Genomic DNA, 16,272 nt, shown 5'->3' on the forward strand with positions numbered 1-16,272 from the left:
CTTAGGGAAGAGCTTCAACAGGCTCATCAATATTTTACATGTTCCTGCCACCTCATTAGTTTATGCAGTGAATGATGGCACATCAGAATAACTAATTTTAGAACATATTATATAAAATTGTATAGAAAAAAAGGTCAACAGCTGCTACTGGCAAAATCAGCGAAAGGGCTCTTTGAAATGAAGCTAATAATAGAGTTTTGTTCTCACTATTCGTTAGCTTCTGAACTGCTTATACATAAATTTGTCGAGAAAACAGCAGTGAAACTGAAAAATATTCTAAAACAGTGACATTTCTAATAGCTCCTTGTAATCTGGATTCAGAGGCGCAGTCAGTGGAGTTGGCTTGCTTTGTTGAAGCTTGCAATGAACTTTTCAAATTATATAGCTCTGTGTGATTTTGAAGGTAGCCTTGGAGGCCAGAGGTCAGAACTGAACTAGGAGGAAGAGATTATAACCAAATAATTATCTTACGATATATAACAGCTGTGTGGGGATAATGAATCTTTGTGAAAAATTCAGTGGTACTGAATTCTTAATACCTATAAATTACCTATAGCCCATATTGGAATTATAATTCCCAGAAGCTATAGGCAGCATATTGGTTGGCCATGTTGACTGAGAATAATGGGAGTTGTAGTATCAACATATCCAGATAGCACAAGTTTAGGAAAACTAATTTATCTATTTTGTGATAATGAGACTTTTGGCTTTCTTGCAATTTATCCCACTGCCATAGAGAGTATAACCCTCCTTTTAAAATTACTCCAGTTCTACCATATTGTCATGAAATCAAATTTTGGGGTATTTCATGCACAGCATGTTCTGTGAAGAGTCTCTTGTTCAAATTACAACCAGCAGGATGCCTTGCACTGCTAGCTGTTTCTTGATGAAATTTAATAAATATTCATTGGCAGAATGCAATGTAATTGATTCAGTTACTTTCATTTTTATCAGCTCAGCAGGAGAGCCCAGATTCTACAGAAAGCCTCCAAGAAATTCTAAAGGTTGACAATAAGAGGCTTTTGTGATTCACGTTGTGAAATGAGAAATAGCTGGCAGTACCTTATCAATTTCTAATTCACCCTGTCAAAAACCAGAGTTTTTAAACAGCCTTGCATATTTGTGAAAATTTGGAACATGTAGCCTTAGGTAAAATGCTAAGACACAAAACACGATGTCTACTCTGGTAATGATAATTCAAAAGTTAGAAAAAATATTTGAATAAAAAATGAAATATTGTGGACTTACAGTAGTTAATTATATCGGGTGAAATTAAAGATATGTTATGCATATGGAAGATGGTATAAGCAACTCAACAGTATTATGACATCATAACAGATTATAATAAGGAAAACATCCCTGTGAGGGAAGTTAAGGAAAGGAGAAAAACTGTCATGCAGTATCACTGCAACCCAAGGGAATTGGAGAATATCCATAATTAATTTTGGCCAAAATGTGCTCTTATTTCTATAGGATTCAGCGTTGTCAAAAGCCCTTTTGACACTGCATATTAACAAGCATCTAGCTGATTCGCAGGTGAAATATTCAGCATATTCATTTGAAATGGGAGCTGTGGTCCGCAATGTTAGAATGCAGTATTGCAGGCTAATTCTGCCGACTGCCAGCAGTTCAATTCTGACTGGCTCAAGGTTGACTCATACTTCCGAGGTCAGTAAAATCAGGACCCAGATTGTTAAGGACAATATGCTGACTCTGTAAACCACTTAGAGAGGGCTGTAAAACACTGTAAAACGGAAAATAAGTCTAAGTGCTATTGCTATTTTGTTTAAAATATGCTTGAATTGCCTCTATTGAAATCTGTGATGCAGGTCTACACAAGAGTAAAGAGGAAAGGATCCCATTGATACATCAAAGATCACTGCAGACTACAAAGGAATGCCTAGCACACCAGTCAGGAGTTTGGAGGCTAGAGAAGCAGCAGTATTGTGGAGGTGCTGGTTGCAGAGAGGCTTGGGGCACTCACAGTATATTTTTGGAGATGGTGTGGTGATTTATTATTTTTTTAAAAAATGCCAATGGGCTGCACAAGGCCCCTGGTGGGCCACATGCAGCCATGAACTGTATAGTGTGCAGACCTGCTGCAATGCACCCATGGGTGGAATGGGACAGGCAAGGGAGAAAGAAATCCATTACCTGCATAAAGTGCAAGTATGGAACTTGCCTCACACATGCCATCCTATGTAGTAAGCAAACCTCCCCCTACTTTGCTGATTTTCTACTTACTGGAAGGCCAGTGAAGGTAACTGGGGGTGTCTGCCAAGAGATGCTAAAGCTTTTTCCATTGGGAGTGAACTTGGCTGACCCTGGAATGTTCACAGGAGCTGTAGCCTGTTTCAAAAAATAGGAAGTCAGTTAAGAAGGAACGTCTCCATGTTGCCAAATTAAGTGTCTGATTCTTTCCTATGAAAAATAGTAAGTTGGTCTCATTTTGATTCTATTTTTCAGTTCTCTTGAAGACAATAGGGTGAATAATACATGATACCACTGAAAGAAAGATGTCTACAGCAGTCACCAAAAGAAATGAAAGATAAAGAATGAATAATATAGGCAGATCTAAAAAATATTTGAAAGTTTAGCTCTTAAACTTTCTTAAACTTAAGCATTTTAGGGCAACTTTTCATTTCCCCAATGTGACTTCTTTCAGATATTTTGAACTATAGCATCTTTTGTAACATTCCCAAACAGCAAAAGTCTACTGCTGGAAACAATGGAGAAGTCACAAAGCAACTAATCTGGAATTATCCCACCAAAGAAGATAGCTTTAGGGAAATTATAACACAGTTGGAGGAAAAATATTTGCCAGTTTCAGGGTGAAATATTAGATAATGATTAAAAGAACAATAACAGGCTAAAGAAAGCATATACGGCTTTCATGGTATTAAATGTAACATTGACTATCAAAAGAAATTAGCCCTTTAAGGAGTTTTGCAGCAACTGCAAAACAAAAGTGGAGATGAAGAGAAAGAAAAAATAGACTTGGCAGCCAGGAGCTAGTTGCAGGATTGAACTGCAATTGCTGAAGAAACAGAACTCATAGATATTTATAGATAAATAGTTCAGAGTTGAACTGTGGAGCTCTCTGACCTTAGTTGTTTGCTTGCAGACATTTCATGACCTGACTGGGTAACATCATCAGTGTCCATTGATGATGTTACTAATGTTTAGATGATGTTACCTCGTTAGGTCAACATCTTCAAGCAAACAACCAAGTTCAAAATGCACCAAGGACTCCACACTCTCTTATGTCTTTTCTACCTTAAAGTTATCGAAGTTTGCAGATTCTTTTTTGCAGACAGATTTTTTTTTGTTTTTCCTTCTTTATTTCTTACTTATTTCTAATTTTTGCTTTTCGTATTTGTATTTTTTTGTGCTCTGTAAAAATTTTCTTCAATAAACAACATTAATAATAATAGTTGTAGAGAGATATGAAGAAATTTCATTTGCTGCATTCAGTCTTTTCCTATGTGAGAGACTGCATGAGAATCATGCAATTTGATGTATGCCTGCTCTGGGTGTCTTTACAAACTCAAAAAAGTTTTTAGTGGCGATACTAGATACTTCTAAAAGCCCATTCCAAATGGTAGCATGCCAAGTTCAAATCTATCTTACTTACTTACTTACTTTATTACTACTAAATTTATCAAATTTTAAATACTGCCCATCTTGCTCACAGAGTGAGTCTCAATGGTGTACAATGAAAACAAGAAAGCCTAAAACCAAATTAAAAACACCTTACATCAATAAAAAGAGACAGATAAAAACAGGATTAGAATAAATTAAATGTTAAAAGGCAGCAAGAGGGCCATCAAGGTATCTGAGAGCCTCATGTGAATTGAAGAGCCAAATCTTTTATCTTCTTTGAAAGGCCAGGAAAATGAGGGTCTGACCTATATTTCCCCCCAATATAGGGAGGGAAGATAGGTCAGAGGGTGGGGGTAATGGTAGCAAAGGCCATCTTCCTGACCCACCAGTCAAAAATACATTAAAAAAGCAATAGCTTTTGTTATTTTCTATGGACATATTCTTCTCATTTTCTCCTTATATGTTTTTGCTATTATGATATCATATACTACATATGTGGTGAATGGAGATTCAATCCACTTTTCCCATCCATTAACCATTTTATTAAGAAAAAAAATCTTTTTTTAGTAAGTGCAATTCAAATGCAGATTTGAATTAATGGGAGAAAGATATGAAAAATGACTGCACAGCTCAATGAGTTTATTTTTAATCTCTGAAAAAGATGGGCTGTTTAGAAATAGGAAATATAAATAAATAAATAAAATAAGATTATATATATTGATTAAAAATATTGAAAAACTTTATAAGTAGCTTCCGTTCATTTATAAAGAATAGTTTTCCTTTATACAAAATATTTTATTCCATTTTTTTATAATGATCACCATTTCAATTTATGCAACAAATGATCAGATATGGTGCTGACTCCAATTTACTCTTTATACTGGTAGGTGTTTTAGAATATAGGTTGCTACAAAGAATGAATGATCTAATTAATATTTGCAAATACCCATGGAGTATGAGAGTTCTGTGATAAACAAATCCAATTTATATGATACTCAAACTAGCATCAAAACATGATTGCTAGTTTAAACGTAACAAGCGTGCCCATTTGGCCTAGTGGTTAAGGCACCTGGCTAGAAATCTTCTAGTCCCGCCTTAGCCATGAAAACCAGCTGGATAACTCTGGGCTTATCATTCTCTCTTAGCCCAACTTGCCTCACAGGTTGTTGTTGTGGGGAAAATAAGAGGAGGACGGAAATTTAGGTATATTTGCCACATTGTTTATTAAAATAATAAAGGTGGAAAATAAATAAATAAATGAAACAATTTTTGTCAGAGGGGTACTATATGCTTCCATTTCGCCTCTTTTCCTTTCCATGAAAGAGTAACACATTCTTCTATAATTTCCACACCAGAAGTCTTATTATTCTGAAACAAGGGTTTGAGAATGAATAGCACATGACCTACACACATAGTATAATCCTAGTTTAGTGTTATCAATCATAATGTAAAAATAATTCAGCAATTTCAGATACCTACTTTAAACTATTTCCCAAGAACTTTGCAGCAAGAAAGAGAAAAAGAGGGTGGGATGCAAAACAAAACAAAACCAAATCAAAACCCTAATTGTAACCACAAGTCAATCACAGCTCGATTCCACTTTATTACTACTGAATCTAGATAATATAATGTATGGATAGTAAACTAAAATAAATGAAACGCAATCAAATTAAATATTCACCTGATAAGCATGGTCAGAGTGAATGAGGTAGAGGTTGGTAGGAGCTGAACGGCTTAGAGGCGTCATCCCTTTAGCATCTGTTTTGGCACATGATAGTTCACTTCTGTTCACATCTTGGCATGGAAAACAAGGAAGAGATGCTAGAGAGGGTGAAACTGGAGATAAACTATTTAATCCATCCGCTACTGAGTCAGTGTTGAGACGTATCTCTGTGTAGTAAAAATCTTCCTCTCCGTCACTGTAGTCAGATTCTCCTACACGTCTAAAGAAATGACAGTCAGAAATTATTAATACTGTACCAAATTCAGTACAATAAGAAGTTCCAATATATTAATATGAGCCTATGCAAAAACAAAGAAACCCTGAATTGTTCAATATTTTTACCACTAAAACTAATAATACATATTTCAATTAATATATTCGTCTGCACATTAGGGAAATATTTGCACTAGCATTTCTATACATAGGACTCTGGAAGGATATATATACACAGTTACATAGAAAAGACTTTATCTCTTCAGAAGAGAACCACTGTTAATGTTCTTATATTTCATGTGCACAGAATATATCTTCAAAATTGTTGAAATAAAAAAGACAATTTAATTTTTCACACTTTATAAATTAGGCTGGTGGAAACACAGATTATTTAAAGTAGACAGAGACTTTAATTCATTTATTTGTCATATTTGTATCTGACATTTCCTTCAAAACCTTCAGCATGTTCTTTCCCTTTATTCTCACAACAACTTGATAAGGCAAAGGAAAAAAATTGGGAGAAAGAAAAAGCATATAATTATACCTAGATTATGCAATAAATGAGATTCAATTCACTTTTCCCACCCACTCACTATTTTATTAAAATAAAGTTATTAAATACAGATTTGAATTAATGGGAAAAAGATATCATGAGAAATGACAGTACAGTTCAGTGAATTTCATTTTTAATTATTTCTATTGTGATTGACAGGACAGTTTTTAAATACTGAAAATTCTTTGGATTCATGTTAGTCCTTGCTTTTCTATTGATGTTGCTATAGAGAAGAAAATGGAAGGTTTTGTTCTATTTTTCAAAAAGGAATATTGTCCATTTTTCAGAATTGTATCCAAAATGTATATTTCACTGAAGTAATTTGACTTCATCTCAAGGACTGAAATTGGCTTAAACAAACTATAATTAGGATTTACCACAATTGACTGGGTCTAACTGAAACAAACTGCTGTGAATGTAAAACTGAAGCAAAATTATCTAAGTTTATCATGGCCATACAGAAAGAGGAAAGATAAGGGAAACACATTAACTAAACATCTGCAGCAGCTTGCTGCAGCTGTAAGTCATACTTCTCCAGATGTTATTTCCACAAATAACAGGAACCCTTTTTCAGAGAAACGATGCTTCTTTTTTCCAAATGTTCCTAAAACTTCTGATTTTATCAAATTTGTGTTATTGATTCACTAGTTTAATAAATTAAGCTTAGTTCAGTGGCACACAAAGAAATGTGTGTCTGTTTTTTATTTTTTTGACCTTTCCTTCTTTGGAGTGGCCAAAAAGGAAAAAGAAATCAACGCTCTGTTTCATGTTAGGAAAAATGTTGTTTTGATTCTTATGCATTCATTGGAAACTGTGGCTTAAAATAAATTCTACTTTCTTTAGCAAATCAAGAAAATAACCTAAGATTTGTCATTGGATGGTATGACTACTCATTAATGGAAACAAATTCATACATAAAAAACAAGCACACTGCTTATATGAAACTGAATTCTTCCTTATTCATTCTCCTAGCTCAAAGGACTGATAAAAAAGATTTCAGTGTTTTATCTGAAATCCCTGTATTGATATTGAAAAAGAAATAAAAGAATTACTAGCTGTAATAGCTAGATTATAAACATGCTCATTTGCTTATAAATCTTATAAATAAATCTTATAAATCTTAGTAAATGCTTATAAATCTTAGTGAACTCGCTTTAAAGTAATGCTAATATTGGGATAAAAGTTGTTTCACAAATAAAAATAGCTAATAGTCTTCTTACCCAAGATGAATAGTCCGGATGTGTTTCTGAATGCCAACAGCAGTGCTTAGTACCTTTCCACAGTTTTTCCAAAGGCATTTAAACATTACTTTCATGGAGTTCTGAGAAGTTAAACAGGGAGCACAATCTGTACACAGTACATTCATTTAACAAGCATGGATTTCAAATTATTCTACTTATATTAATACTAAAGTAAATTAAAATTAATGTTTCAAGTACACATACATTTAAGGAGATAGGCCTATTAAACCTAGGGAGATTTACTTTTGAGAAACATGCACCTGAGTGCAATTTAAGTTCACCATTCATAAACAGAACTATACAATATTGATCTTTTGATCAATAATCTTGCAAAGCTAATTTGGAACACTGAAATGAGTTCACTCTGTTTTCATATTAGAATGACAAGTAGTAGCTGACTTTAGTACAACACAGTAACTCACGCAGGAATTTCCTAATATTTCATCTACTAGCAATTTATTTGCAACAACTTCAGGGCTTTTCAGACAAAGATTTCTTTTAAGAGGATTAAAACAATTGGCATATATTTTTAAAAATGAAGAGGCAAAGTGAAACAAATAAACATCTGGCTTTAGATAAAAATGATATATGATGGTGTCTTTCATAAGTAAACACAGGTATTTGTTCAAATAATATCACAATATACTTGCTGGCTAGAGAATTCTGGGAACTGAAGTCCACCCATCTTAAAGCTGCCAAGGTTGAGAAACACAGGTATAACATTATAAGAGAATATTGACACATTTAATATCAGGCTTACCTTCCTTTTCCTAGGAATGGGTTCATCAAAAAGAAGACTGCTAGTTTCAGCCTCGTCAATGCCATCATCAGTTTGAGATGGTAATCGAAATGGTTTGAAGCTGTCAGCAGAAAGGGGAGGTGATGGAGTGGATGGGTTTGATTGGTCACTTGGAGCACTCCAGCTCCAATACCCACTGCTACTGGTACTGGAAGGCACAAATCCTCCTTCTTTCCAGGATCCATTTAAGGATTCTATAAATTAACAACAGCATTGAAAAACATAACTACAACATTGGATATTAATGTGTTTATAATGCTGTAAGTTGCCCTGAGTCGCTTCAAAACAAAATGGGAGGCAAATTAATTTAATAAATACTGCAAATAAATAAACTATTTTTAGTAAGATAATTAGTGTAATAGAACTAAAAACATGTATTTATGAAGAGTGCTGAGACATCTAGATTATACACAATGAATTGAAAAGAAAAGTATTGTCTACTAAGTTATAAGAAGCACATATCGCACACACATGCACACACACACACAGACACACACGCACACACACAAAGCATACAGATTTTCCAGGAATATACATGGTTCTATATTTACTGGGGCTTCCAAACTGCATAAATAAATTATACTTGATATAAACGAAGAAAGATTTACTCATATTTTTCTACCATGCCATGCTCAAAGAAGGCTACAGCCAGGAACCCAATGCTTTCTAGACAATCTATCTATTGGAGAAGCATCTGGACAACTGACTAGGCCAAAGTTTTTCTTCCTCTTTGAGTGGGTGAACTTGTCCAGAATTTTGGAAAAGTATCATGGGTTCCTCTGTAACATAACTGTTATGGGAAGAAATGGCCATACATCAAATTGCTGCTATTGTGCTTCTCTGAAATACAATTTCACAAAAAGCATCTGGCTGAATCTAACTGAAATCTTATTTCAAACGATGCATCTATGGCAGCCCATTCAGGAATATCTCCTCAATTTTCTGCATTAGGACTAAAACTTCACTCATTTTAGACACTTAATTCTGTTCAGGCATCTATTTCTAAATGCTACGATCCTTACTTCCTCCCAGTTGCTGGAAGCTGCCTTTCACAGCCCTTTTGGCTTTGGCTGTAAGAAAGATCAATGTTCAGCTTCCATAGAAGTATCTGTTCATACAATGCCTGATGGTCTTTTGTAAAGCACTTCTTGGGTCTTGTGCAGGCTGCTTACAAAGAGCAGATCTTCTGACGTGTCTTCCAAACATGGGTTCAGTGTTCTTTTGAAAGTAAACACCAGTTCTAAACAGCACAAAATTTCAATTCAAACCAGAAAGCAACCAAGTTATAACAGATGTGTGTTGATATGCATGTCTCTATTGACAGCATTATAGGTTCACTTCTGCTTGATGAGGAGTTTATTACTTTGGGGGAGGAAAAAAAACGCTTCGCCTATTCAATTGTAGCTTTGGCAACACTAGATGCTAAGTAGTGACTACAGTTTTTGTGTGTGGGTTAATGATAGCCTCTCACTCCTCTTGGCCCCTGGGAGCTATGAAGGTCAGAGCTAGACTTCCTGGTCACTCCTTGCCAGCACTGTCACTGTCTTGCAGAAGCAATCCATGAGCATTTGTTTTTGTTGTCTCCTATTTAATCAGTGCCTGTAATCTGTCAACCAGTCTACATCTCAAAACATGCTCTATCATATGAAGTAACGCCATAGACCTATGGTCAGAAATAACCTAATTGACAAGTCATTAGCACGAAGGGGTTATGCTGAGTAGAAGAACTATTACAGGAAGGCACTGACTTCTGCTTCACATTATGAAACCTTCCATTTCTTCATTCTTTTAGTTGGACAATTAAACAAGTGGATAAATCCTCTAGTGCAGGGGTATCAAACTGGATTTCTTCCAGGGCCAAATCAGCATTGTAGTTCTCCTCCGTGGGCTGGCTGGGGGGTGGGGGGAGAAATAGGACGGATGTCCCCTGCAGCACTTTGCTGGCCAAAACAGGACCACAGGGGGCGCATGTGGTCCCCTGCACCCCATTTTGGCTGGCAGAGTATTGCGGGAAGCTGTCCAGGCTGAAAATGGGCACCGCGGGCCAGTCCTTTGCTATTTCCAGGCTGGCCCCATGGGCCAGATTTAAGCATCCCATGGGCTGGATCCAACCTGTGGGCCTTGAGTTTGACACCCCTGCTCTAGTATAAACATCTGCTTATAATCACTAACTCCACCCCATCCCACATTAGGGAGAATGATTGGTGGATGGTCTTCCTACTGCAGGCAGAAAGGTAGGTATATCTTTTCCCCAAACACTTGTTTCAAAATCTCTTCTGAAAACATGCTCACCATTAGGACGGATTGGGGGGCTGCGAACCAAAGGGCTGGTGGACAAAGTAGTTAGAACCATAGCTGCCGTGACTTTATCCATGTCCACTTCTTCTGAAGATTTTCTGAAAGAAAATGATTAGAAACCAGGAACAAATGAAAAAGGGTTAGGAAGCAATGTGCCGTTAATATTCCAAATCTATATATTACAGACAGTCCTCGACTTACAACCACAATTGAGCCCAAACTTTCTATTACTAAATGAAACATGTGTTAAGTGAGTTTTGCCCCATTTTACGACCTTTCTTGCCACATTTGTTAAGCAAATCACTGCAGTTGTTAAATTAATAACACGGTAGTTAAGTGAATTTGGCTTTCTCATTGATTTTCCTTGTCAGAAGGATGCAAAAGGTGATAACATTACTCTAAGACTGTGCAATCGTCATAAATATGAATCAGTTGACAAGCATGATTTTTGATCTCATGACCAGGGGCATGCTGCCATGGTCATAAGTCATGCTTTTCACTGCTACTGTAACTCTGAACAGAGTTACAAACAAACTGCTGTAAATCGAGGAATAAATGTACTAAAATTCTCACTGTTATGACCTTTAACTGGGTGAAACAGTGCCTCATAGGGCAACGTTTCTGAACTACTTCAAATGGACTAACTTACAGAATGTGTCCAAACTCTGAAATCACAACTGCCAAGGGAACTCTGGGAAAGTTATGGCTGCTTCAGTGTTACTGGCTATCTCTATACTGCTGTAGTTACAAGATCTTAATTTTTAGTGTTCTGGGACAATTTCCCCTCCATTCTTGCAATCTCTCACTCCTTCCCCCTTCCAGCAACAGCCACTTACCTGCTTCCTGGGGAAGGGAAAGGAAGGGAGGGAAGGGAATTTCCAATGTTTCCTGTCAGATTCTCACAAGCAAACTCAATGAAGAAGCTAGCAGGAACTCGGTCACTTCTGCTCCCACTATTTTCTGCCCACCATTGATCATTCTATTTCTCTGTTTAGATAAATATCTCTGAAATGGGGCATGGGATGTCTAGCTGCTCTTTAAAAGCTTCAAGCAAAAGAACAAGTTGGCCCAGTATCAATGGATAGTATTTGTTCACTGTACTGATTTTCAGCATGTGCTTCAAAACCATCTAGATAAAGATTAAGACAGGTAAGTTTACCAGGTAGTCATGCCAAAACATGGCAGTCCAAACAAGGCAGCTTAGCAATGCCTCCAAAGATTCTCAGCCTCAAACTGTAACATATATTTGGCAACAATTTCTACTATTGTAGGCAGCAGAACTGTGGATTATGTGGATTACAGTAGTTGTATTTTAGTTTATAGCCATACAGAGGAATAAACAGTTCCTGAAACTAAACAGTGGACAGGAGAGGCAAAAGGTTATACATTTGGTTGTGTTTTCTGTTCTTTGCTAAAGCGTTGCAATATGTCATAGATTTTATTTTTATTTTTTTACAAAAACACATTTTATATGAATTGCTCATGAAATTAAGGCAAAAACTGTGCCTCATTTGAAGTACACTATCTATAGCACTGGTATGCTGGTTTTCACATTAATAAATACAGTAAAATCCACTATGTTTATAATTCAACCAGGTGGTATTGCAACTGATAGCCTCATCATTTTATTTTGCACAAAGACTCATGCATAGGACTGCCTTTGAGAGAAGTATAGGGATTCTGTGGGAATAGCAGAGGTAATATGGATCTGCTAAAGTCCTTTTAAAAATCTGTTAAATGGATATGCAAATGCAGAGGTTTTGAAACAAAAATCCTGTAAAGCTATATTTAACTGTATAATTTAAATAAAAGGAAGAAAAGTTAAAATTTCTTCCCCACCGGTGTTATTTTAATATAAGCTCCCAAGGAAGAGTGGGGGGGAGAAGAGATGGTGGAGGCTGGATTACTGTCTGGAAAAAGTTGATTTATCCCCGATTTATGGATGACCTATTTGATTGGTTTTGATTCTCATTCTATATACTCTTGCATAAAGATACAGGTTTGTCAGTTTTTACTTCTAATCCTCAGCAATCTTCATTTTTATCTTCCGACTTCTGTTTCAACTTCCATTTTTCAATTATTGTGGAAGTTTTTTTAAAAAGTACAAATTGTTTTTCACAGATTGTACCCTAACAGTAAATAACTTAACAGTAAGCAATTTGAGAATGATCAATTACAACATGCATCACGGCACAGATGCACTGGTTAATGGCACAGATGCACTGGTTAATGGCCATAGTTTTCAAGTTATATACTAGGTTTAATATACATGTTTTTCCTCTTTAAAAAAAAAAGGAATCTTTAAATGGGGATCATAGAATGGTAGGGAGAGGTGGCAAGGGAAAAGTTGATAAGGACTGCAAAATAAAATAAAAATCAACCTGAGTGATTGTTCTCTGAGATAAAATCTGTCTATCTGGAGGAACAGAAAAAGGAGTAACTGAATCGTGGTCCTATTACTGTCAATCTGTCCGTTCCAGCATTTGTTCTTTAAAATCTCTCGGGATTTTCAATAATTTACAATGCCATTTCTTCTTCTTTTCCCCTTTCATTCTATTCTGCTGGTGAGCACAGTGAACACTGATCATCACATGGGCTGAAATAGCAGAGCTGTAAATTGCAGCAACCCCTCCTCCATGAGATCATCCCATAATAGTGCAAATGAGAATGACATAATGCTTCTCTGAAGCCCAACATGCGTAGAGCTCATTCTCCAGCCACAGCTACTTTTCTTTTTCAAAACAGTTTTTTTTCCTCGTAAGGTATTCCATTATTTCATTACATGCTGGGGGACTGAGGAAGCAGATTACACATAAAGCTGCTGCAGCAGGAAATATTTCTTCCTCCTATGTGTTCTCCTCTCCGCTCCCCATCTTTCTTTTTTAGGTCAACATCAACAATAATGTATTTTCTGTATCTGAAGAAAACTGAGATTACGTAAGTCTTTGGGTAGGGAAGGAGGGAGAAGGGAACCAAAGTACAAATATGAAGCTTTTACACAACTTGGACAAAGGAAACGTCTCCTTCAGGCCCAACTCCTGGATGCTTCCTGATTTGTCCATGGAATTTTCTTGGCAACAATACAGTGTCAGCATTCCAAGTAACAACCTCCAAAGAAAATATCGTCTTCCCAAAAATCCATTTTATTAGAGATGTCATATTGGCACGTTTGAGGAAAAACCGAATCTGAAAATTCTGGGTTTTCCCTAGCCCAAAGAAAACCCAAAATCCAACCCCTGCGCCCAATCGTCTATCACATGGTCCAATCGTTACTTCCTTCCAACTGGAGACTATCCCCAGTCACTCCTCTCCAGGTTCAGGGTAACATGTCCATGACTTTCTGAGAAAGGAACGTTGTTGTGGCTAATCTTCTACCACTCCTTGAAGTCCCCCTCTCAAATTCCCAGGCACTGAATGTGGCAAGCCCAGAAGCCTCAAAGAAAAATGGCTTCCAAGCTGACATACAGTTCAGAAATGATTCCTTATTGTGGGGTGTATTTCAACTTCTCAACTTAGTCCATGGTCCTGGTATTTATTTCATTCCAAAATTAACCAAGCCCAACCCTTCTTATCTTTCAAGCTTAATCCAGATCAGTCTGGCCACTGTTATCTGCTGAGTCTTGTAGAACATATATTGTACAGTTCACTAAAGTCAAGTGCTTCTCAGTTAAGGATTCAAACTTACACTGGTAGAGACATTTGCAGCTGGTAGCTGTTGGGCAGTTTTGGGCTTCAAGACCATAGAGGCAACTGTGATGAGCAGGAACTCAGTAAGTCCCTGATCAGTTACTTGTAGCCTGCTGTGCACACTATCTTGCCTCTGTAGATTGCAGACACATTTGCTGGTGAAGCATCAGGAAATCTGTTTTTTAGACTACTGTTACAAAACTCTGAAGCTCTGAAGCTGCTCAACAATTTCAATCTTGTTTGACTTCCTGTAATAATTTTATTAACCTCGACATCATGAAAATGCAAAATTTTTGGAAGTCCTTTAATCTAGAAACATCTAAATAAGCATTACTAGAATAAAGATCATGTGGAATTCTGAAAATTACTATACTGTACATTTTGGGCTTGGAAGCCATTCAAGCCAAGGAAGGCAATCTCTGTACAGTATTGCTGCCATTTTATAAGCTGACAATATCATGGCATTTTAAAGATGTGCAGCACCAAACAACATGTAACTAAATCTGTATATGATACTTAGGAATCTGTGCTCCGTTTTAAGTGCCAGTCAAAATTCAGAATTAGTGCTATTCCTTGCAGAGAGACCAATGAATAGAAACTTCCCACTTGGAGCTAGTAAGAATTTTGGAGGGGTTATTGTTGTGTCCATGGGAGAGTTGAATGGAAGAATTGGGTTAAATCTTCATCTCATTTCTTACAATTTTGAAACTGGCTGACTAGAATAAAAAGCTTTATAATTCAATTCTTGATGAAAGAAAGGAAAAGAAAGGGAGGAAGGAAGGAAGAATAAATAAGCAAATAAATAAATCAGAAACAAAGAAAGTAAGTTTGCATTCATAAATAGAAAACAGCCTTACACATATGTTCGCTTTCTTGAATACAGGCATATGGACACACAAACCAGAATCCTGGGTATGACAATAATCCTCCCCTTTGCCCACTTACTTTCTGAAGAACAGATAGTATTTACTTTCTGTACTATTTACTTTCATGATGCCACTGTTTAATTTTCTCTCATAGGCACAGTCTCCTTCCTTGTTCCATAAAAGGAAATCACGAACGAGAAAAATCCAAAGATAATTGGCATCCAACATTTCTCTACCTCACCCAGCCTGTTAATGGGCAAGGATGAAAAGAATTGTAATTTAAAACCTGAAATTCCTTCAAGTGACTTGACTAAATGGTCCAGTCTATGAAACATAATTCCCAAACTGTACTAGCAACAATGTGGATGGAAGTAGTGGGTGTGAAAGAGACAAGGGTTGTGCAGCCAGTAAACTTATCTACAGGCTGATGTTGATACATTTTACACTGTCATGATGATACACACATACTAAATGTACACAAGATGACATTTCCCCCCTTTCTGGTTTCAGAAGCACAGGAATCTGATACTTTACAAAGGATATTTGTGCATATAATGAATGGCATGAAAGAGATAATTTTACTGTTGCTGCTGGCTGCTTTTGAATCCTTTCCTCAAATCTGACACCATTTCTTCAAGCCTCATGCTTGAAAATGAAGTATATGCTACAATGTCTATGGAGTGCATTTGTCCAAATAAAACAACTTGGCAAAATTATCCCCTCAACATATTACACTGCTTGGTGGTGTGATCACAGTATTGTTGGCAATATAAATATAAATAAGAACAGTTATCTTTCCAAACTTACTCCCACAATGAAAGGATGGAGAAAAAGAGACTACATGCAAGAAGCCACATTATCTTAATTGTTTTTAACAAATACATCAAAGCATTGTAATAGGAACACCATAAAAGTAAAAAGAGCTATTTTTTTAAGGAAAGCTTCTCACTATGCCTAGATTTCATACATTATAGTTGTGATCTTAGACAAGGGAACACTGAAGACAGATATGAAAATCTTGGCAAGATCTTCATTCAGATATCACATTTAGACACAGTAGCCATGTGTGAGGCTGCCCAGTTCTCCTCATGCACAAAACTTTCCCCTTAAAATGTTACTATGTAGTACAAAGCTATAAATCACCTGTCAGCTTTAGAAGCCATATTCCACACTGCCACATAGCCTGAGAAAATGAGGACAAATTAATGGAAATGAAACAAGGCAAGCAACCTTTACAAGACTTTGTATGGGACTTTAGAAAGGTCGCAAGCCACCTCATGGACTAGCCT

At 36.4% G+C, this 16,272-nt stretch overlaps 1 protein-coding gene across 4 annotated transcripts in view; it reads right to left on the reverse strand.

The window, feature by feature from the left end:
• Positions 1–16,272, reverse strand: part of ZNF704 (zinc finger protein 704) — a 50,684-nt gene that overhangs the window by 6,810 nt on the left and 27,602 nt on the right. For 2 of the 4 annotated variants that reach the window (XM_087961931.1, XM_026691353.2), the window contains exons 3-7: positions 10,425–10,528; positions 8,094–8,326; positions 7,313–7,413; positions 5,285–5,546; positions 2,245–2,349 (exon numbers count right to left, since the gene is read on the reverse strand). In XM_087961931.1, coding sequence (XP_087818057.1) covers positions 2,245–2,349; positions 5,285–5,546; positions 7,313–7,413; positions 8,094–8,326; positions 10,425–10,528 — 805 coding nt within the window. The remainder of the gene's footprint in view (positions 1–2,244; positions 2,350–5,284; positions 5,547–7,312; positions 7,414–8,093; positions 8,327–10,424; positions 10,529–16,272) is intronic. The other 2 variants (XM_026691360.2, XM_087961932.1) reach the window with 1 other exon arrangement.

This window comes from Notechis scutatus, chromosome 3 (genome assembly GCF_049901735.1).
Source record: "Notechis scutatus isolate UNSWTSFEM ecotype Mainland chromosome 3, rNotScu1.2, whole genome shotgun sequence".
Lineage (NCBI taxonomy): Eukaryota > Metazoa > Chordata > Lepidosauria > Squamata > Elapidae > Notechis > Notechis scutatus.